This window comes from Dipteris shenzhenensis, chromosome 9 (genome assembly GCF_047967505.1).
Source record: "Dipteris shenzhenensis isolate YYH24624 ecotype China chromosome 9, Dip_SZ_1.0, whole genome shotgun sequence".
Taxonomy (NCBI): Eukaryota; Viridiplantae; Streptophyta; class Polypodiopsida; order Gleicheniales; family Dipteridaceae; genus Dipteris; species Dipteris shenzhenensis.
Window position 1 is genome coordinate 10507193 of NC_141604.1, and position 24239 is coordinate 10531431.

General features: G+C 44.2%; 1 protein-coding gene and 1 pseudogene across 2 annotated transcripts in view; one reads left to right on the forward strand and one right to left on the reverse strand.

Annotated features, from left to right (window-relative positions):
- Window positions 1-24239, reverse strand: part of LOC147898177 (importin beta-like SAD2) — a 78209-nt gene that overhangs the window by 10881 nt on the left and 43089 nt on the right. For both annotated transcript variants that reach the window (XM_087378932.1, XM_087378931.1), the window contains 17 exons: window positions 19847-20009; window positions 19543-19727; window positions 19259-19432; window positions 18922-19067; window positions 18576-18699; window positions 18242-18422; window positions 17969-18128; window positions 17527-17568; window positions 17291-17409; window positions 16493-16691; window positions 16249-16380; window positions 11498-11601; window positions 11179-11358; window positions 9131-9270; window positions 8790-8938; window positions 8153-8304; window positions 7922-8048 (listed from right to left, as the gene is read on the reverse strand). In XM_087378932.1, the coding sequence (XP_087235058.1) occupies window positions 7922-8048; window positions 8153-8304; window positions 8790-8938; window positions 9131-9270; window positions 11179-11358; window positions 11498-11601; window positions 16249-16380; window positions 16493-16691; window positions 17291-17409; window positions 17527-17568; window positions 17969-18128; window positions 18242-18422; window positions 18576-18699; window positions 18922-19067; window positions 19259-19432; window positions 19543-19727; window positions 19847-20009 (2477 nt within the window). The remainder of the gene's footprint in view (window positions 1-7921; window positions 8049-8152; window positions 8305-8789; window positions 8939-9130; window positions 9271-11178; window positions 11359-11497; window positions 11602-16248; window positions 16381-16492; window positions 16692-17290; window positions 17410-17526; window positions 17569-17968; window positions 18129-18241; window positions 18423-18575; window positions 18700-18921; window positions 19068-19258; window positions 19433-19542; window positions 19728-19846; window positions 20010-24239) is intronic.
- On the forward strand, window positions 10835-10951 carry LOC147898178 (U2 spliceosomal RNA; annotated as a pseudogene).

A 24239-nucleotide genomic window follows, 5' to 3' on the forward strand; every position in this document is an offset into this window, starting at 1 on the left:
ACGGAAATTCAGATTTGCAAGAGCAATCTCAAAAAGCGTACCTGGAAGACATCTTTTCTACATACCTCACGTTGAATTCAATCGTGATAGGACGGCTCTGATACCAAATGACACGATAGCCATCCAGCCCTATGCTATCCTGTAACCCACGTTAACCTGCTATCCAACCCTAGGTACACCATGCACATGACACAGTGATAGCATATGGGAGACATTTACTCGAGCTGGGAGCCATACATGACTTGATCATATTAAAGGTCTTCGTATATGGCCATCATCTAGTGGCCTCACCTGTTTCCCACATGGAGGGAGAAGTAGCACGGTAGACTACCTACTCAGCCCACTAGCATTGGCCCCATGGATACATGATTTTATGGTGCCACCTCCTCCACTTGGAGTTGACCACTCATATCTCACTTTCTGCATATCGGTCGCCACGCCGACCATGAGGAGGGCCCCTCCACCATCCGCTCGTGTCCAGATTCATTTTAACCGTGCTCTTGACCCAGTGTACATGAGCCACTTGGCTTCCGAGCTTCTAGTACTACTCGGGGATGGGATGTGGACCTCGCACATGCATCAGACACTCTCACATCGGTGATACTGGATGTTGCCGCCAAATCCTTTCCCACAACACGATCTGCACGTGTTCTAGATGGGAAGATTCCCCAAAATCCATGGTTTGATGATGAGTGCAAAGAGATGAGAGCCCACCGTACACGTGAGATAGCATTGAGACATTTGACTCCGCCAGAGGCACATCAGATATCACGCCGAGTGACCCGGCGTAAGAAGTGGGCTTTCCTCATGCGCAAGATGGACGAGGTGATCAGTTCCTTTCCTACCACTGGATGGGGACTCCTATCAGAAGGGAAGTCACCCATTCCCATCACAGATCCCACAGTCTGGCACACATATGCATGCTTCCTATATGATGTCCCAAGTCAAGCACCACCTGATATGTCCTCTATGCCCAGGCCCGCCACATGCCATTTGTTTACTCCACAGAATGTACGAGCTGCCCTTCTCCGGCTTCATAACCGACGATCACCGGATCATGAGGTACTACGCACTAAGCATTTTGCGCATGGGCAAGAGAACCTGACCCCGATATTAGCACAGCTGTTCAATCATGCCATATGCCATGGCTTCCCACCTACCTGGAGCACTACCACCATAGTACCGATGCACAAGGCAGGCGATCCCATGCACACTAGGAACTATCATACTCTTATGATTGGCCATACTTTGGCTAAGATATATGGGTCGGTACTAGAGAGGGAGATCAACAGTCACACAGAGGGCCACGGATAGCGGGCACTTGGGCAAGCAGGATTTCGGAGACACCACTCCACCCTGGATCACATTTTCACTCTGAGGGCTATTATTGAGGAGGCGAAGTCGAAGCACCAGGAAGTCTACACTTGCTTCGTAGACTTTCGTAAGGCATTTGACATTGTCCCACGCTCTTGACTGATCAGGAGATTACAAGAACTACAGCTCCCAACCATCATGATTTGGGGAGGCATGAGTTTATATGAGTCTGTCAGAGGAAGGATACACGCCCCAGGAGGCTTATCAGACTGGATTGAGAGCACCATCGGAGTAAAGCAAGGCTGCCCCCTGTCACCAAATCTCTTCGGCCTCTATATCGACGAGATCACTTCTTTCGTCGATCGATTAGGTGGAGAGGGTTCGCTCCTAGCTGACATGATGGTGCAGATACTGCTGTATGCTGATGACATAGTCCTCATATCATCCTCCGTAGAGGGACTGCAGAAACATCTAGAGGCTTTGGAGATGTTTTGCAAAGAGAGAGACATGACAGTTAACCTTGGAAAGACCAAGGTTATGATCTTCAACACCTCGCGAGCAATAGTATCCCGTCACCGTAGTTTCACATACCGGGGCGAGCCTGTGGAGATAGTGCAGTCCTACACATATTTGGGGATAGTGTTCACTGGACTAGGTTTCACGATGATCCATGCAGGTACGGCATGACTCACACGAGGACGGGGTGCTCTAGCCCGACTAGAGAGATGATGCTTCTAGACACACTTCCAAGACCCCCCAACGAAGGGCTGGCTCTTTGACACACTGGTGAGACCGATTGCCATGTACGCAGCACCTTTCTAGGGCAGTGACATTTCAGCGACAGAATGGAAGAGCTTTGAGAGATTAAAGGTGACCATGGGATCCAGGATGATTCGGAGTAAACCGTCAGTTCCTCATCAGATTATACAGGCAGAGTTCGCCATGACCCCCCTCCACGTTGATGTCATCTTCCAGACAGTGACGTTTCTCCAAAGAGTTTGGTCCTTACCCCAGTGGAGACTACCGAAACTAGCATTAGAGTCCTCCAGGTGACTAGCAGAGAGTGGTGTCGATACAGCATGGTATGCACCGGTATCCACAAGGTTTGGTAGCCACGGCATTCAGATGGACAGACTTCCTCCCTTTCAGTACAGCCTTGACGCACCACCCGAGATGATCCCACGAGATGAGATCAACCTTATCATATGGTTGGACCTCCTCCATACATCTAGGGCTTGGGGGGAAGAGGAGCTCTCTACCAAGATCCAGTTCTATCGTGATTACTTCCTGAGGATCTCAGAGCACGGTCTTATCATCAGACCTAAGTATCTTGAGGACAGGAGAGTCTCACATGCACTGAGGATCGCCATTGGTCAGCTACGAGTCTCATCACATCAGCTACGGATCGAGGTAGGGAGAGTTGCAGGCATACCCAGAGAGCAAATCACTTGCACACTATGCTAGATGGGGGAGATCAAGACAGAGGAACACTTTCTATGTGTCTGCCCAGTCTACTATGAGATTCGAGGACGATACCATTGCCTCTTTCAAGAGGGACAAGGCTTTGGCCCACTCACACGATTGATACATTTTCACGATCAGGTCTGTGTTGGGCTCTACCTGCTTGAGATGCGCCGACAGAGAGACACACTGATGCGATAGGCCAAAGAGCAGCATGGGTCGATGCCACAGGTCACCATCGACAGATCACAGACTTGTGTCATAGATTTCTTTGCATCTGAGTCAGCTGCCAGCGTAGCCGAGGGAGAGGAGCTTGATGAGATGAGAGCATCATGGATCAGCGGTAGGGGTGCACGAGGGACACACACTCCACGTGCGACGCAGAGAGAGCCCAGAGTATGCACAATCGAGGTTCGGTCTATCTCATCCCTTCTCAGAGGCGACCGCCAGAGAGGAGGCATCACCCTTAACGTAGCACACCAGATCCAGAGCTCGAGGAGACCACGCCCTCCCCCACGTCACGAGACAGCCCGACAGAGACAGAAACGAGAGCTTCTCACATCTCATCAGAGTGCCACCAGGTTACCTGGATATATGGAACCTGAGCACGTACTAGGAGTGCTAGCCCTGAGCGCCTGACACACTCATGTTACTATGCAACTCTAGTATTTTGTTCACTAGCTAAGCATGTTAGTGTTTTGGCTTTTGTTTTTAGTCAGTTTTTCAGCTTAAGTTCTTAGCAAGGGTCTTAGTGAACCCTTTGCTTCAGCCCTTGGTGGCTTGTATGAGGTACTTCTTGGATTCGCACTTTGTCTCATACGCCTGCGAGGCCTCTTGCAGACGTTAATCTCTCTCTCTCTCTCTCTCTCTCTCTCTCTCTCTCTCCCCACGCAAAGCATTTGATACGGTTTCGAGAGCCCGCCTTCTCTGGCACCTACAGGATTTGGGTTATGACCAAGAGATCATTTGGGCTGTCATGGCAAGCTACAAGAGTCTCGGGCAAAGTCCAGGCAAGGTCTAGGTGGATTGACGAAATCATGAGCACTATTGGGGTCAAACAAGGGTGTCCTTTATCACGTACCCTGTTTGGCTTCTACATTGATGAGCTTGAGACAGTGATGCAAACACATGGGAGGCGATGGATACTCTCTTGCTGGCATGCTGATCTAGATATTGCTGTATGCAGATGACGTGGCACTTTTTTCTTCAGTAGAGGGGCTCCACAGACACCTTGACGCACTACAGTTTTTTTGTAAGTCTCATGATTTGAAGGTCAACCTCTCGAGTTGTCATGCACCAGGAGCAGTTCACGTTTGATGGGTCACCCTTTTGAGATAGTTTCATAATACACGTATCTAGGTGTTGTCTTCTCCAGACCCATCTTCACTATGAGACCCGCGATGCAGGCCCGCCTGGGCAGGGGATATGCTTCATTGACCAGATTAAAGAGGCAGTGCTTCCCCTCGCACTTTCAGGATCCACGGACCAAGGAGCTACTTTTTGACTCCTTGGTCTGCCTTGCGGGGATGTATGGCAGTCCTTGCTGGGGCCAGGCTTGTTGGATATAGAGTGGGCTCGTGTGGAGCAGCTACAAGTTCTCATGCTATCGCGGATGATTCGTGGTAAGCCATCCGTTCCTCACCAAATCATGCACGCTGAGTTTGCTAGATGCTGCATTTCAGATCATCAATATCTGTACCGAGTCAGGGAGTATGGGAATTACACTTACGGGCGCAGCAAACTACCATGGCTAACATTGTCCTCCTCTATGGCACTTTTAGCGGGAGGTGACCAGCGATGCTGGTATGCACGCATAGAGAGATGGTTTGAACGACTCAGGCTCCACATGGATGGACTCCCTCCCTTCCAATACAGTATGGACGCTCCATTTTCTCCCCTCTTGTCACACGAGGTCAACTAGGTAATTTGTGAGGACCTCTTACAGCTACACACGTTCCGGACCTCTGGCTCGGACCAAGCGAGCTTTCAATGAACCTCAACTTCTATAAAGATCACTACTTACATATCACAGAGAAGGGTTTCATTGACCCACCAGGATACACGCAGATCCACTTACCCCACTCACCAAGGATCTCTATTGGGCAGTTTCGGGTCTCTTCGCATAGACTTCGTATTGAGAGCGGCAAAGCAAAGTGCCTACCCAAGGAGAGGTGCATATGTGTTAGAATTATTATTATATTCTAGGCAGTGGCAGATGTATTGTAATAAGTAGGTTAGGGGCACTTTTCCCTCATTGAGGTTTTTTTCCCTAACCACAGTCCAATCCCTAACTATGGTTAGTGGATAGGATAGGGTTTTGTCACTTAGACAAAACCCCTCACTCTCTTTTTTGTACTCACACTCGTTCTATTCAGTACACTTACGTTTTTCTCTCACTCATTGCTCTCCCTTCTCTCACATTTGGTATCAGAGTGGGTTTTCCCTGCTCTTGCTCCTGCTATACAACTGCCTCCAACCCCGTCCTCCAGCTTCAGCTCGCGACCTCCATTCCATACAGTCCGTACGACTGTACGCATTCCGTACCGCCGTACGGTTCTAGACGTCACATTCTGCATCAGCACCGCCATCCGTACTAGTCATGCACCGTATTGCACATCGCATTCTGCACTACCCGTCTGTCTTGTTTGCCGCCGTTGTCCGTACTGCACCAGAGCCGCTACTTGTCGTCCGTACAATCGTACGGATTCCGTACCTACACGCCATCCATACAACCTGTACCTGCATTCCGTCATCAACGCAGAGTTTCATACAGCTTCCGTACAGCAACTGACAGGTTGTCCGTACAGCGGCTGACAGATTTCGTAGAATCCGTACTGTACGGACTGTTGCAGTTCTCAAGAGCTAGGTACTTTTGCAGGATACTCCAGCAGGGTGGTCATTTGCAGAGTTTTCCTTTGCAGGTGCATCTTGGAGGGTGTTTTTGTCAGGCATTTTTGCATTGAGCCATTGTTTGGTTGTGGATTCAAGCAAGCATTTCTTTGTAGCAGGTGGAAGTTTGGGGCTTTTGCACAAGACTTGAAATTTGGGTGATAGTTGGGGCTTCTAGTGAATTTGCCCCAATTTCAGCTCAATTTCACCCCAAAATTTGGGGCTTTTGGTTTTGAACTGCAATTTTAGGCATTTTTTGGGCTTTCAGTTAATTTGCCCTCTTTTGGATGCAATTTCCTCGAAGAAATTGGGGCTTTTGGCATTGCAATTTGGCAGTTGAAAGACCATTTGGGAGATTTGCAAGAAATTTTGGACTCAGTGTGAGTCAAATTGCAGACTTTTGCCTCTTTTTGCAGATTTTCTTTGCAGATTTTTGGGCATTTGCAGAGCATTGTGGTGCATTTCAAGCCTTTGATAGGCTATGACAATAATTGTCACTGTGGGAAGATTTTCTTTGGCAGACTCGGTTGTGCATTTTACATCCCAGGAAGGGATTTTACTTGTCTAGTTTGCTGTGTTTTTTGACATTATCTGGCAAAAATGGCTCAGAACAACCCCAATGAGGTGTTTGGAGTCCTCACACAAGAGGATAAGTTGGATGGCACCAACTACTCGTTTTATGGTACGCAACATCTTGGTTGGCATACATCTTTGGGATTATGTCAATGGAGATGAGGCAAGGCCAAATTCTGTGGCTACACCTGTCACTCCTACAGCTTGAGGCAGGGGTAGAGGTCAAAATGCAGCACAAGTAATTGGAGCAGTTGTTGCTCCAGTGGCTCCCACAGCAGAGCAGAAAAGATGGGATTCTAGGGATGCACAAGCTCTTTCTGTGATTTCTCTTTCTGTCAAGAGGTTCATTATTCCTCACATTTGGTCATGCAAGACCTCAAAGGCAGCTTGGGAGGTTTTAGACCATGAATGCTCACCTCACAAAGCTTCAAGATTTGAGGGAGCAATTGCTGAATATAAATGAAGTTATTCTGGATTCAGAGATGATTACCACCACTCTAAATTCCCTTCCCGAGTCCTATCTTGGTTTCCACACCTCGCTGAATTTGTCATTGAGGGGGGGCAGCAATCCTCTCTCTTTCCACGAGTTGGTAGGACTTCTGTTGCAAGAAGAGCAGATAAGAAGAAATATGGCAACACGTGCTGGCGAGCATGCCATGCTTTCTAAGTTTAAGCCCAAAGGAAAAGGACAGCAAAAGCAACATGCCAATCAACCCGCACATCAGCATAAAGCTGATTGAGGACAGCCCTCTTATAAAGCTAAGGGTGATGCATATAAGCCTAAAAAGAAGGGCATTTGTTATCTACCTAAAAAGAAGGACATTTGTCACTACTGCAAGAAGCCAGGTCATTATATTGGTGAATGCAAGAAGCGCATAGCTAAAGAAAAGGAAAGGGATTCAGGTATGGCTGTGTCAAATGCATCAGCTCCTAGTGCACATGATGGAAGAGATGTTACAGCCAACTTTGTGGAAGAGCACTATCCCTTTTTGTCTTGCATTTCAGATTTTTCAGTGGATGGTTCAAATACTACAGCCACTATTGAGGATGATCCATATGTTTTCCGATCGCAGCCATCTAGAGATGGTGCTAGCACTTCAGCTGCACCCGATGATGCTTCTTCTTCTTCAGACAATGACACCCACGACTCATTTGAGGACAAGGAGCAAGAGGATGACGAGTCGATGGATGATGCAAATGATGGAGATGAGACTAGTACTGTACCTTCAGTGAGTCATGATTCATCTCGATACTTTATGATGAATCATAATACTATTTACTTTTCAGTTTCAAACTTTGATACCTATTTTTGTCAACTGTGAGTTGTCACTCGTGATACTTTGAAGTTCTAATTTGTAAAAACGATTGCTATGTGTTATGACCCTTCAAGTTTAACTTTGTGGAGTGCAATGTTTCTAACAGACCATGGTTAAGGACATGATCTGAAGCAATATCCTATAAGTTATCACTATAAACTATAATACTATATATGTAATGTCATACTTGCATCTACAATAGACTAATATGACATGTCACATCATATTAGATATATACAATATCTTATGTGTGTGCGAGCGTGTGCGCTTGTATCTTAACTTTAAGAAAGAATGTTTCTAACATTGTGTACCTGACAACCATGAATTGCATGATAGAGCACACAAAAAAAAGACTAAAAAGAGCTCACCTTTCATTATATCAGCAAAAAACACAAATGGGTCGACAACATCAATAGGCGACTCAGCATCCTCCTCATCTGTAAATTCATCCTCGCTAATATCCTCATCTTCCACTCGCCTTTGGAATGCACTTGCCTGGAATGTACACCCATGAGTTAGGAAATCAAGACTAATAATAAGATTTGATGAGACATTTGAAAACTAGAGATAAATCTTAGTTTTATTTTTTAATGGCAAACCTGTGCAGCTAACTTTTGAAGATTACGACTGTCTACTTCTTCACCCTCCTCATCTTCCTGCTCAGGATCCTCCCCCCAGTCATCATCTTCATCGGAAGCTGAGCCTTCAAATTCTTCATCCTCCTCGGAGTCGCCCTCTTTCTTTGCTGACTCTAGAATAGAAACACCATGAAAAGAAGCAGATCAAAAAACAGCTAAAGTGAAATGAGAATATAAAATAACCACATCAGGATCTTAAAATAGTTTCCTTCAAGAAATTCCATTAGGGTTTTTGTTTCCCTTGTTTCACATAGGGGGAGGAGAACATAGGAAACATAACTTGAACATGATATAACTGGAAGACTCAGCTGATTAAAAAATCAACAATGAAGAGGTAATTACCATTCTGGAATAAAATTATTACCAAAATGACAACAGCAGATTCTATGTTTTTCATTATTTGAAGCAAAGTGGAGCTGAGGGCTACCACTGCTAGTCTTTAATAGAGCATCAAACACAAAAATAAATCTCTTAATCCTGTCAAGTGCTGTTGCTACCATGAACTATAGATCTTCAAAATACCTGAATCGTCTAATTACTCACATTAATATGGTGACGCATGTTTACATTAAAGACTAGACAAACCTATTGTATTCACCTGCTATTTGTTCCTTGTATGCTACAAGCAACTTGAGCACGGCCTTGAACAGTTGATCAAGGCCTGACTGGACCTCTTGAGGCATAAGGTCAGCTGGCAAAGAAATAAGAGATGCCAAACCCAGAATGCACACCTTCTTGTCATGCTCCCTGCATAACATCCACATGTCCAATAAATTATACCTCTAAATCAATACAGGGACAACATGCCTTTTCATTAGTATTTCCTTATCAGGAAGGAGACCCACATTAAATTACTACTCAGATAACTATCCCAAGCTGTCTCTATTTTAGCATTCAAACAAATGTCTCACCCAATGAGACAGCAGTGTCAGATTTTACCTTTGGAAATGCACAGGTTGACCACTCTTTTTTCTCTTGTACAGAAGTTGTAACCAAGCATGAAAGACCTCTGTTGTGGTTCCCAGTTTCTGTAAGGCATCAATAGTAGCCCTTGCATTGTAATAGAGTGCATTTGCAACCTGTCCATGCCATATGCATATCAATGTCTCCTTTACTGAAATAACATTCTAAGGATACGTGAAAAGCCTGAGGTCTCTAAGCATAAATCCAATCATTGATGTCTACCATAGAATGAGATTGAGGAACGATATGACCTCGCTGTCCTTTCCGCATACTCTCAAAAGACAAAACAAACCAAAGCAGTAAAGATCATTGCAGCCTTTTCTAATTATAAAGTCCACATTTAAGACGCCCACAACCCCAAAGGGTGCCAACAGTTCCCATGCTCAAAGGTATTTTTATTGTACTTACTATTAACTAACGAATGACCATCCATTTTAAACTGACAATATGATGAGTTTCTATCACTCAGTAAAGGCACATCGCACACTCAGCCATGATAAAGTCTGACTATAGACACCACCACATAATCAAGCATGTCCTTTTAAGCTCATTCCATAAACACTATAGACAACACATTTTTACGTAGCATGCTCAAGTTAACAAATTTAAGGAAACTTACCTACAAATGGTAGGTGGTCGTTATGTGCTTCAAATCTGCAGGTGTAGGATGTGACATTGCTAATTTGGTACCATACAACACAGTAATAACCTTGTATACCAATATTTAACCTATCAAACAGAGATTAACAGCAGCAATTCAGATGAATGTTTGAATAATCCCATCAAATTGTCTTACAAAGGACCCACCAAGCTAGTGCCTTTTTTTTGGCAACCTTGTGCCATCACCAATACCCTTCTAATGTTATTGATGTACTCTTCAACTAGACTTTTTTTGCCAAAACTTGTATTCCTTGTATATTTTATATGAGAATTTCACGAGTGCCTTGTGAACTCTGTGGTGAGACTCAATAAATTTTGGTATATATACCTCATCTCATTGCTACCTTCCAATAGTGCATTGATGATCCCAATTAGTTCAAGCTTACCACCCCTGCGCACCCTATTATCCTACTATTATATACAGATGAGCTAGCAAGTTTATAGTCCCTACTTGGCAGTAGTATTGTTCCTATTCAGTGTTCTCGAATCTCAGCATATATTGCAGTTTCAATCTCAGCCTACCTTCTTACCATGTATGGGCAGTGGGCAGAAAGTTCTGGCACTACTTAGATTGTTCATCCATGAACTAAATCAGTGGATACAAACGCAAAGTCACTTGGGGGATTGAATTGTTCAGAGTCACCGGCATGCTTTTGAATAGCAACCTAGAAAAGTGCTACAAGGTTTTGTTTCAGAAATGTTTCATCCCTCTGAAGGTGAAACGATTAATTAATTAGTGCAATTTATGTATATATATCTAGATGAATCCAGGAACATGCCCAAAGTCATCCTTTGAAAAAACAATACACACACACACACACTTTTTTTTTTGGTGAAATCCATTTGTCATTATATTACAATGAACAGTCCCAAAGGAAGGGACAACCAGCTACAAACATCAAAAGATGTCATTCTATGACAAGAAGGCAGGATAATGCATATCCCGAGTATGCTGACATTTTTTTGGGTAAAATCCTTTCGTAGTTATATTACAAAGAACAGTCCCACGAAAAGAGACAGCCAGTTACAAGCCTTTTGACTAAGATCAAGTGTATTATCTATTCTTATCAGCTTAATATCTGATACGTGACCCATCCGGTCACATGATATTAACCCAATCTCTCTCTCTCTCTCTTTCTCTCTCTCTCTCTCTCTCTCTCTCACACACACACACACACACACACACACACCTTGACACTGTAAGGACTTGGGTACGCATTGTGGTAACAGATTAGAAAAAAGGAAAGATATACAGATTTTTCCACCAAAGCCTGAGAAAACTATGTTGCATATACATTTTTCCAAATAAGTCATCGGTAAAGGTTAAACCTCCCAGTCTCGGCACAAAGCCAAAAGCAACTTACCACTTCCATAAGAAGATCTTTCAGATAATTCTTTTTGGTTCTCCGGAATCTATCAATAGTGATTCTCAAATAGGGTTCAATCCATTCATCAACCCTCCCTTTGCAATTTTGTAGCACTGCTTCAATGAGCTTTGGTGCAGCCTCTATGTCCCCATCTTCCAAGTTCAGCTCTGCAAACACCTAGAAGAAAGAAAGGAGAAAACATGGGTAAACATGGAAACCACCAACAACCAAACATTTTCACACCGCAGGATTTGCAGCTTTATGGGGAGCTAAAAGCTGACGACTGCAAAGACTGGTACAAAATCTCCTTGCTTACCAAAGAGACCATTTTGAACAGACTTTGCTGATAGTCTGGATCTTTGCAAGAAAGAAACTGCTCAGTGCTCCTAGAAATGTAGTTGTCGAGAGGCGTAAGAACATCTGTAAACCAACCAGAAGCACACACACAGATTGTATACAAATAAACCTCTACATACACTGATATAAACATACATTTGCACATATGTAGACATGGGCACACCTGCCTCACACACATACAGACAGACAGATTCATTTATGTATTTACTTATTTATTTATTTCTACATTTAAATAGAGAGCGAAAGCTTTATGAATGCCTGCAAAAATCCAGAAGCACTTGTCCGACCAATGTGAAACATATGTGTCAATAACAATAAGGGAGGCCTAATTCGCTTCCCAAATGGTAGCCAAATACAAAATCAATCAGCAAACACATGGCTTGAGTACATTGGTGACCCCGCTTATGCACGTGATCCTAAACAAGAGATGCCCCTCATGCCAGTCAATGACACTAAAGCATGATAGAGATCTTCAAAGATGTACAGCTCTTTCGGTGCACAGAATTCTGGGCATAGTACAAGCAATCTTGAAAGAATTTTACTTTTTTAATCTGATGGTACCTGGGTATGTTACTGCACCCCCCCTTCCCCCCCTTGTGACATGTAACATCACATAGAGCATATAAAATGACACTCGGAAGTAGATGATCAATCATGATCAATCAAAACTGTCAAATCTGCCATCTAAGTCTGAAGTCATATCACATATGGAAAGACAAAATAGCAAAACTCTAAACTCTACATAAATGATACACATGCAATGGAAAGGAGAAGGAATAGGGTGACTTCATCCCAAAAGAGACTAGATCATCTAGGCATGGTGAGGATGAAGTGTCTAAAAGTCATGAACTATGTAGTAAGTTTGCTAAATTACCTTGGGGCAATCTTGAGTTAGGATTAATTAAAGTTCAAAAAGATTGGTAGGCAGACCTTCATAGATGAAGGAGATGGTTGCCACATGGCACCACTCCACTGGTCTATCTCTTGTGGCCTTGCCACATGGTACACATGCATGCACTCACCATCTCACTCACTCTATGACAACCAATCAGATGCAAGTATTGCATCTATGGCATGTGTTTGATGCAGTTTGATTGGGCACACTGTGTGAGTGTGCCACATATGATGGGGCTGAAGACTTGGCTATTGTGAGAAGCCACCATGAAGCTAGATTTTCCCTCTCATGTCCTTAGCTAGGGTTTGCAATATGTGAGATTCATTGTGTGTTTTTGCAGTCAATTGCTGCATTTCAAGTTATTTAACTTCAATCCTCGCAATTTGATTGCAACGGTTCATGCATGCACGCAGTGTGTGTGTGTGTCCAGATAGACAAACAAATATGGATTCTACCCCAAAAAAAAGTGTGAGTATCGATAGATTCCTCTGCCTACTTGTCTTATATTGAAATCTTCTGATGTTTGTAATTGCATGTTCCCTCTTTGGGGGCTGCTTCTTGTAATATAGAAATACATGGATTTCCTTTTAAAAAAAAGTGTATGCGTGTGGGTTTTTTTTTTTTCTTTTGGGGGTGGGGGGGGGTGTATCTGCAAAAATGGAGATTATACGGGCATATGTCAAAAATTTGCAGCCTGACATCGTGGCCTTGCAGGAGCATAACCAGCATAGTTATGCAGGCCAGATAGGGCATTTTGCAGGGTATGACATCTTCTATGCTGGTGAGTTTATGCTCCACAATCATCACATCATAGTGATGCATTGTCCTTGGAGGCGAAATGTCTTTCTCTGTGGAGATTTTAACAATGCGTCGCAGCCAGGGGATAACGCATCTGGTCATACGCATATGCTTGCCTGAGAAAGAGAGCAATGGACCCAATTACTCTATCTGTTACTTGGACCACCTCTAGAATGCAGCTTTGCCAAAGCACGTGTTACTCATTTTGCTAAACATTTTGGACACCCTGCTTCACAAAATCATATGAGTGATCTCGGCTCAGCAAGAGCTATTTCAGCATGTCGGTTCAATTCTGTCTCCACAACGGGGCACTACAACTCGAAGTTCCCTTCGCAGAGAGAAAATTGAAGGATGCCATTAGAGCATGTGGGAAATGGAAAAGCCTAGGATGGGATGGTTTGACAGTGGAGTTCTTTCTCTAGTATTGGGAGGCTATCTCACCTGCCTTACTATATATGATAAATCATGCCTGGGAAACACAACAGATGCTAGCCAATTGTTGGAAGAAAGGATTGGTTAAATTATTATCTTTTGCAGACTGGAGACCCATTACCCTCATGCCTATCATCTATAAGCTAGTTGCTAAAATGCTAGTGGCACGCATCAAGGGCTTTTTACATGAAGGGCTGCATCCTACTCAATATGATTTTATTCCCCACAAACATATTGCTGACAATATTGCCAATGCCTATGTGAAAATTGAATATGCCATGTACACTGAGCAAGATGTTCTCCTATTACAGGTGGATTTTGCTAAGGCCTTTGACACGGTACAATGTGACATTCTCCCATACTCCTAGAATCCCAGACCTGCAATGAAACGACCATAGAAACAACATAGATGGTTGCAAGCTCCCTCGCCACCCAACCATGATGTCCGCAAGGAAAAAACTCGAGAAGTGGGACATGCCCTCCGAGCCACGAGCTGAGCTGCTGGCACATCTCCCAACCAGATCCAATCCAGTCTAGCATCCCATACCACCAAGTGGTGCCCAATGGCCTTGGATCATCTACTGGGTCTTGGGCTACACTAGGAAGCAAGTGAGGATCCACAACACTATCTAGGATTCATATCGGCAAGGAAGAAGTAAACTTGCTCTGCCTACGCACTGAAAATTGAACCCCTGGGCTCTTTATATAGGCTCAAGCCTAGTTCATCTAAAAATAGTAAAAATCCTAATTCGAATCCTAATCCATATGTGCCTTTGCAACTTAACCCGAGAATCGCCTACCTGGTCCCAAGCCTCCCTAGGGTTCCTGAGCTAGTCGTGTGCACCTAAAGCACACATTAGATACGATCCATGCACTTGACATACTCCCCCTCCTCTAAGAACCCACTCCTGAGTTCATAAGAAAGTCTGGAAACTCTCTTTGGAGGTTAGCCAACGTCTCCCATGTAGAATCCTCCTCAACACGATTTCCACTTTATCTTGTATTTAGCGATCGTCCTATTTCTGACTTGACGTTCACAAAACCCAAGAATACGTTCAAGTTCATGTGGTACAAAGGTTAAATCTTCAACCTCTATAAGTTCTTGAGGAGCAGTCACAGTCACTCCTGTTTTCGTAATAGAACAGGAGGCCAGATGCCCATCCATGCATGGATTGACAGGTTTAATGTTGACGATTGGGCCCTGGATAGCGGTGGATCAGTATGCATTTCTCCTGGGGTTTCCACCTCAGATCACTTTCCGGTCCTATTGATGATTTCGGAGCCTCATTTGAGAGGATGCTTTGGCAATATCAGGATTGCATATGCCTTTTATGCAGAGGAGGACCTCACAAAGGCAGTTTTACATATTTGGGTATCTCATGTGCAGGGTGGAGTGCCCTCCCCTCAGATCTGGCTGCGGCCTTGTCTAGCATTAGTGAATTTTATCATTCGGTCACTAGTATCAGAAGACATGAGATTCTCAAACAATAGATAGCAATTGGCTGCTTTACAGAGGGAAGAGCAGAAGCCTATAGATGCTTGAATACACGAGCGCCTTGCCATCACCAGATTTTGTTGGATCAGAGAACAGAGTATGCCTTTCACACATGCAAGTCATTTTGGACTCAAATGGGAGAAGAGTCAACAAACATTTTCTCGCTACTCATGGCCCCATGCATAGTAGAGAGAGAGTTTCACATCTCATTGGCTTAGAGGGAGTTTTGCAGACAGATGCCAATGCCGTCGTGCACATAGCTACAGACTTTTATGCCTCCCTTCTCATGGCAGATCGTGGTACACAGGCTATAGATGATGTCAGATATGCTATATGGCAGTGCATTCCTGCGCTGGTGAAACCAAACATGTGAGCCTCACTTGATGCACCATTCACCAACACAGAGTTTTGAGATGCCAGCTCGCAGGGGAACCTATTGCCCAGGGTGCTTTGGACAGGAGCTTCAGATTTTTTTCATACATCACCTCTAAGTCCTACACCTTGACGTGGGGAGTAGGTATTGTGGGGCAGAGGGTTTGGTGCCTTTGCTCTGTGAGTCAGGTGACCATGCCTTCTTCATGCAAAGGCGTTATAGACGTGGCCCTAAAGACCACAGCACCACGGAGCCTTAGAATCTGTTCTTACTTCACATCCCTGCTCAAGACCCACTGCCTTCTCCACAAGCAGGCTCCGCTTGAGAGGTGGGTTCCAGCATTTTTTAATGGTATTCGCGATGTGCTCAGGTCATTGGTGGACACACAGCCACTGCAGCTGATATACTGGCTTCCATTCAGATTGAAGAGGCCAGGGATAGAGTTCTCACTCTCCCACCACTTGTATAATTTGTTTGGATAGAATAAATTACTTCTCAGTGTAATTGCTGCTGGTGAGATGTCTTAGCAGGACTTCATCATCATATTATGATGGTCTCACAACATACACTTTGATACCACGAGACACTTATTCCTCTGGCTGATTTGATTTACAACTCAACAAATGCATGGGGGAAAACAGAAGGGTAAAGAGCTTTAGAAACAGGAATCGCATAGAGTCTGCAATATCTATAAAAGCTAAAAAAGAACCAACTTACTGTCAAGGAAATCTATAGCCCATTCCTCCACTGCTGATAGTATAGGTGGCCAAAGACTCCACATATTTGGAGATATCACCGGAGAAAAATAAGTCATATATGATACTATTTCCAGAATCTCCTCAAAGATATCTGTGAACATCATTGACTCAGTAGACTTGACAATCTAAAGTAAACATGACAGTAAGTTTTGTAGTTAACTGAAATGCTTGCTTTCAACATGGGAAAAGAAGGTTAGATATACCTTGTCCATCTCTGCTTAGCATTCGCTGCATAATTGGAAAGAGTAAAGGTTCTATCTGAATAAACAACTGTGGCAATCTGCTGATTGACTCAAGAATAGTGCTTATCGCCCTTAGACATCCAGAAGCAGCCAATGCCCCTGAATCATCCTCGTTCTCCTCTGTTTCAGATGACTGTAAGCACTTCCAGAATGCTGCAGCCTACATAAACATCCCATTATATGATCACATTGCGCAAGACCACCCATGCAAGGTCAAGAAAATCATGAACATAAGTGTCATTGCCAAGGAAAATTAGAGCTTAAAAAGAAAGAGGCATTTGCACAAAGGTCCTGCACAAAAGATTGCAGACAACATGAAGTGGCAAGGACTTTAAGTATCACATGCTTAAAATTTATTGAAGAGTGTCTATTGGTTGTGACAAGGCAATAATAGCCTGTGGTTTGGCCGCCTCAATGAAGGGTCACAAAAGGTTGGTAGTCTCTTCAGGTTTGATGGCCAATCCAATGATCAGGATTGTACAGTTGTAAGACCATTACCAGAACGGTATCTAGAAATGGATCCCTTTGCAAGTGGGCTTCCTCTACAGAGATCAAGGAAGTAGGCTCCCTTAAGATGAGAGCCATCAAAAGGCTTAAGAATGCAAAGCATCACTTATGATCCGTCAGCAAAACAGTAAATTGATATGACATAGATTCCCAATTGGTCCAACTGCATTTATAATCATATAAATCCAAGTTCCAACCAAGATATTTTTCCATACTAATATGTAAAAACAGAATGATAGATCATGAGTCTACCAGATTTTGGCAAAGACCAAGTGCATAAGGTGCCATTTCTTCACCAAACTTCTGAACAATAGTCTCCAAAGTGAATACAAGGTCTTCATTCTCAACTTCACCCATAAGTTTGAAACACTCTGCATGACCAAGGTGACGCCTCTATAAAAACACAATGAATAGCATTCCTAAGCCTAAAAGAAGGCGAAGAACAAAAGACAAATCGCTTATTCCAGTATGATAATCAAGCCCCATACCATCAAGGAGCTGCGGTAGGATGGGACGAAGCTCATTAAGATCTGTTCATGAAAAGTAAACGCATTAGACAGTTTCAAAACAGTCGTCCTAGAAAACAGCGATTCACAAAAAGAGACAGCGAGGATGAGCAATACGGATGCTTGAACACGAAGCACAAGAATGAGTACAAATTTGCAAAAAGTGGACGACATTATGCAAGAACAGTGATACAAACAGCATTAAAAATTAGATCAATTAACAAAAGGGTCTTTCTGAAAAGCTAAGCGTTTATCATTAGAAGAAGAGCACCAAGAAAACACAGGAGTAGTGTGTTCTTTCCGATGAAAGCAAACAAGGCAACATCAAAAGGCTAGAAGTCTTGGACTCTAATTCCACAAAACAAATTTATATGTTTAAAACACATTTGTATGTTTAAAGTTGAATACAATGAACCATTGTTACCTTTGCACACGTCTATGAAAGACCGAAGTGCGATCACAGATTCAACCCGAACAGGTAGCTCAGAATCTTTCAGTGCAGCTACAACACAATTCATGCCTGAGCTGAAATTCCACTGGTCTGAGAAAGAAATGCTTGCATACTGGCCTGACACCCACGCAGCCTGCATGCAAGCTAGCTAGGAACATGATGAGAAGCGAACTGGCTAGCATGTCCACCTTAAAGAAATTGCTCAGCAACATATGATGTAACCTAGGAAGTAGCTAGTGTACGCACTTTTGCTCTAAGATGTCCACAAGGGCTATTAAACTCAGGATAGACATGTTGAACAAGCATTTGTTCCAACTGCGATTTGTATGGCTCAGTTTGCTTCAGCTTATCACTCAGGGCACCAACTGCCAAAAGACCACCATCCTTCTGTCTGTATTGCTTCTCACCAATGAGAGCTTCATCATACCTGGAGCTAACAGATAGGTTGAATCTTTAACGTTCTCTACTCTTTTTGAATGATAGAAAAGCTGTGTCTTGAAAAAATATATTTTACCCGGATAACTGCACACAATGATGAAAGTTTTCAAGGGTCTGTGGAAACAGAATACAGAAGAACTACCTTCTGAAGACTTCAACTACGAAGGCCAAGAACTTCTGGAAGTTCTCTTTCCCCTTTTTCCTGGCCAATTCTGATACGAAATTTATTGCTCCCGTGCGAGGACTATACATGTCCTGAATTATGTCTGAATCCACCACATTATATGAAATAATAAGGAATGCAGGTTTGTGAGTGAGCAAAAGAAAATGATACAAGGAGCCAGTTAAAATGAAGGATGATGTGAATTCAATGGTCCTTATCATGCTTCACATTTTCAAATAAAACAACCAAATCCATAAGTACCTCCAATCAGGTAATCAAGAATAATCCCCCAACAAAACGTGATTATTAACGGCAATTTGCTCACCGTAGCCTTTCCTGACATATTCATGAGGATCTTCATGCCACAATCTATCATCCACGTCATTGAAACACAAGAGAGGGAAAATAATCTCAAAGAGAATAACATCAAGCTGGGGTTTTAAGATCTGGTATGTTGCAGATTTTGAAATGCTGAAAGTCATCAACAAATCAAGTGATTTAACCAATGAGTGAGTTCGACCCAACTACAACACTTAATTTATCAAATAACCATTCTCTTAAAAAAAGGGAAAGCTTTCTAATACAAGTCTCAAGGATTCCACAGAATCAACAAGATAATAAAATCACAATCAAAGAATAGACATGCATGAATGACAACCAACCTCGTGCTTAAATATTGTAGCACAAGATTAATGACCCGATCTGGTAAGTATCCACCTTCACGTATGACATTCAGCAATGTTAATTGACACTCTAAAAAGTTCCCAGCAAATTGCCTCTGAAACATTTCAGCAAATGTTTTATTTTCAGGCTTTGACATTTTTGGGTCTCCAAATCTGCAAAATATCAACAATAGGCACCAAAGACTTAAATCACACAAACAACACACTCATGACTAGAAAGTTCAAGCTCCAGAACTGATACTGGGAAGGTTATCAGATATGACCTGTTATATAATCGATTCAAAATATGTATAGTCCACTTCTTCACCTTCCACCAACCCCACGATTTACGCTGTTCTGGGTCAGCAGGCTGACCCTCTTGTGGAACTGGTCTTTCAAGAAGATGATGAAAACATACCATCCATGCTGTAAAAGCATTTGAATCATGCAGCTGCTTTGGAATTTCCAGCTGAAAATTTTTCAAAACCTCAGACCCCAAAATTACCCTGAGGTACAGACTAGTTGTCACAGCGATACTGTAGCCAAACTGAACACTTAAAAGGAGAGTTCAGTCGGAAAAATACGTACATATATTGATGACCAGAAGATTTTGCATATAAGTTTGATCAAATCTGAGACCTCAATAGGGGGATTAGGAATTGACAGAAGATATTTAAAAATTCCAAGCAAGACCGGGAAAGTAGTCTCAATGATTTGATAGACAGGAATCCTTTCTTCTTCATCTTTAAACCTGCCAATGTGTGCACACCAAGATACTCCACATTGAGAAGCTATTCAAAAAATGGCATTACTAACACGTGACAAGTCAATTTACAATATAACTGCATTTCCATTTGACCTTGTGAGAAAAAACTAAAAATGTAACTACCATAAATGTATACCTGTATACACACACACAGAGTTACATGTGTATTTACGTAGATATGTATGTACCTTGTAGGCATGTATGTACATATGCATGGTTTCTCAAAGGCCAATAAGTTTGCCTCACTTACTTCTTAAACATGTCAGATGTGAGATCAATTTTTGACGATGACCTTATACTGAACTGACATGTTTCATTGAGTAAAGGGTGTGCATGCATCTATGCAGATATACACATACGTAGACATCCATATATGATGTGCGTAAGTGACATGTCTGTATACATATACGTATACGTAAACGTAACTATACTTAAACATATATGCAGGTTGTTTTTAAAGTTGACATCATTTTCTTAGGGACAAATTATTTATACTCATTTTAGCTAGGCTAGGACAGCGCTGAGTGTATGAGACTAATGGGCAAATCAAAAATATGTGTCCTGCCTTGCGGCATTTCAGATCATCTAGGGTTGTGGAAACCCTAATTAGCCACACATTGGCCAAGCTATATGGATCTGTCTTGGAGATGCAGGTGAGTACTTTAGCAAAGGTTCATGGATGGCAAGCCCCGAGACAGGTAAGTTTTAGGTGAGCCTACTCAGCATTGCATCACATCTTCACACTCAGGGCCATCATTGAGGAGGGCCAGGCGCACACGAAGATTGCTGCTTTGTGGACTTCCATAAGGCCTTCAACACAATACCTCGAGCCTCCTACAGCCATTTTGTAGGACATGGAGTACCGTTAAAAATTACATGGGATATCATACACTGTAAGAGACCATCGCGATCTATGCAAGCTACATGGCTCGTGAGTTACCGACCTCGCTTGGAGATGATGCAGACCTCGCCCATGCCTCAGGCACTCTGTAGCAATGGTTCAAGATGCTCCCGCTACAACATTCCCATGGACAACGCGACACCCAACACGCCCCCAATTGAGAAGATGCCCCAAATCCAGTGGGATGAAATGAGATCTTATTTGACGATGTCCGATGCCAAGAGATGAGATCTCATTCGAAGACGTCCGAGGCGCAATAACTGCAATCTCACGCAGTAAGAGGCTGGATGACGTGATTCGCTCTTTTCGAGGAGGGAGCTCCTCTATTGCATGGGGGCTTCTCTCAAAGGAGAAGCCACCCATCCCCAACATAGATCCGGCTATCTGGCACACATCCGCCACATCGTTCTATGATCTCCCAACCCATACACCCCTTGATATGTCCTCTTTGCCCAAGCCCACCACATCCACCTTGTTTTCCACATGGAATGTGTGGCGTCGGCATTGTGTTGACTCCTTAAAAAAGAGAGCCCAAGACCATGAGGGGCTATGGACCAAGCACTTTACACATGGATACGAGGTTTTGGCCTCGATCATAGCACAGATATTTAACCATGTTGTATGCCACGGCCCCCCCCCGCTCAGAGTACCACCACCATAGTGCCGATACACAAAGCAGGGGATCCCATTGATGTTGGGAACTACCGCACTCTCATGATTGGCCACGGACTAGCCAAGATTACGGGTGGTACACAGAGAGAGAGAGAGATAGAGAGAGAGAGAGAGAGAGAGAGAAAGGTGTATTAACGTCTTCAGGAGACCCGGGTCTACAGCGGCTTTGGGACACGCCGATCAGAAACAGGACTCTACTCTAGACCACATCTTCACTGTACAGGCCATCATTGAGGCGGCAAAATCGAGACCCCAGAAAGTCTATGCTTGCTTTGTAGGCTTTCAGAAGGCCTTTGACACTGTTCCACGATCTTGTATGATTAGGAGACTTCACTAAATGCAGCTCCTAGGAGTCATGATCTGGGGGGTGATGAGACTACGTGAGTCAATTACAGGAAGAGTACATGCCCCAAGAGACCCGTTAGATTGGATTTCGCGCACGATCGAAGCGAAGCAAGGATACCCCCTAACACGAACACTTCTGGGCTCTAAATTGACAGATCGTGACTGAGGGTATCCCGCAGCAACGGAAGACTGATAGAGCATCCCAAGAATTCACGCAGAAGTGTTTAACTATGGAATCCAAAACTTCTTTAGTTATGTGTACTTATGTCTGTGCAAGCCAGTAGATCCAAGAGAGCTATAGCACCAGCAAAAGATATACTTCCATCCTCAAATGGACACAATACAAAAGAGAGATTAAGAGTCCCACCAAACCGTGGTCCTCTGATCCTACCAAAAGTTGTCCTACTATCTCCTTGGCACTTCTAGATCCCTGAGCTCACGTGCTCCTCACTGAGCTTCTGTAGACTTAGTCTCCGTGCCGTGATCTTTTCACCTTGCTGCCCTAGGTGTCAACCTAGGTGGGCAGCTTGCTTCCAAGCTCTGTCTGCAAATCTTCTGCCCCTCTTTGTCCTCCTGGATGAAGGCCCAAGCTCCAGTCTGCTTCTTGTTTGCTGCTCCAGACGATGTTGAATGCAACCCAAAGGCCTCCCTTTTATAGGGGCTGGATGCCCCCATTTGGCAGACCTGGTAGGGGGATGGGGGCCAACCCAAACAGCCTTCCCCCCACCCACCTGCTGGTCTGTAAATCCCCCCTGGTGGGGGCACATATCTTGAGGTAGGGCTGGCCTTGCCTGGCCATGTGGCAGGCAGCCACTGGCCCAGGCCCTGCAGCCCCTACCCTGACCTGTTTCTGGCCATTTAGCAGACCCAAGGCCTGCCCAAACTAGGTGCAGTCCTGCTGCCTCTGTTCCAATCTTGTTCTGGCCTCTTCCAGGCCCTGGTGCCTCTGCAAACCTTCCATACAGCCTGTTGCACACCTCCATACAGGCCCGTACCAGTGTACCATCATTCTGTATGTGTGGGGCAGCATCCTGTGATCTGCCCGGTGCCAGCCCTGATCCAGGCTTCTAGATCCGCCGTACTACTGATGTGGCAGATCCATAAAGCTCCAGGCCTCCAACACCCTCTGACCTGCCAGGTATGAAATTCTTTGTGCTGCCCATGTGGCAGCCGCATATCTCTCTCTCTTGTTGTGAGCTTGCTGCCCACATGGCAGACAAGGTGCTGCCCATGTGGCAGCCACATCACCCTATCGTTCACCCCCCCTTTGCTCTCCTCATATGGGGGCTTACAGATGGGGAGGTGATCAGTCCTATTCCAACAACTCCTTTCACCGAAAACATCTTGGCCTAATGCCAACCTGTCGATGAAAATGCTCCAGTAGCTCTCATGTCATAACCCTTTGGAACACCTTGGTGTCGATGTCACTTCCAGGCTTTTTATCCAGGCTCCTGAGCCATCAGGTCCGGTTCCGCATAAGCACACCACCCTTGTACACAGGTCCATCTTTGGCAGCACCAGATGGCACCACCTCCTTCAGTCACATACCCACCTTCAAACTTGACTACTCCATGCACCACCATCCTGCAACTGTCCCCCGCATGATGGGTGAACACCTTGAAGTCCTCCAGGCACCATGCTTTCAGTTGTTTCAACCTGTCCTCCATCTGGCAAGGTCTGCAACCAATAACATACTTGAGAACTTCTCGAAGGCATGAAGCGTCTGCGGGGAGCGGCTGACCAGAATAAGGGCTGACTAGAAGGGGCCGACACAAGATAAATCAGTTCTGACCAACAACACGCGCAAGCAGACCATAAAGACTGAGCCTGTCCGTCAGCCTATAGATAGGCCCCTATGTTGCTGCAACAGTGCTGCCATTTTGGGAGCCCTGATTCCTCCTACATGCACCCAACTCAGGGTATGCACAAGCATACCTGCCTGACTTCTACCCTTCTTAGCTGCCCCAATGTCCTCATATGTGGCCTCACAGGTGAGGCAGCAACCTCCAGCAGAATAGCATAACACCACAGTGCTCAGCTAATCTAACTGAAGAAGCCGCCCATGAAGTGCTAGCAGTGGCTGAAAAGTAGCCCTTCTATGCTCCTCGGTCTCAAATGAGCACCATCCCATATAGTGCCACTCAGGTCAAATTGAAAGCTCTAGATTCTGATTTGATTCTGCACCCTGGGCACCCTTTGTCTTGCGAGACATATTAAGAACTTCAGGGGCATCCTCATGCACCCCCTCATGATCTGACAACACTGTGATTATGCAATACTTGGTTGTTCCAATGGTT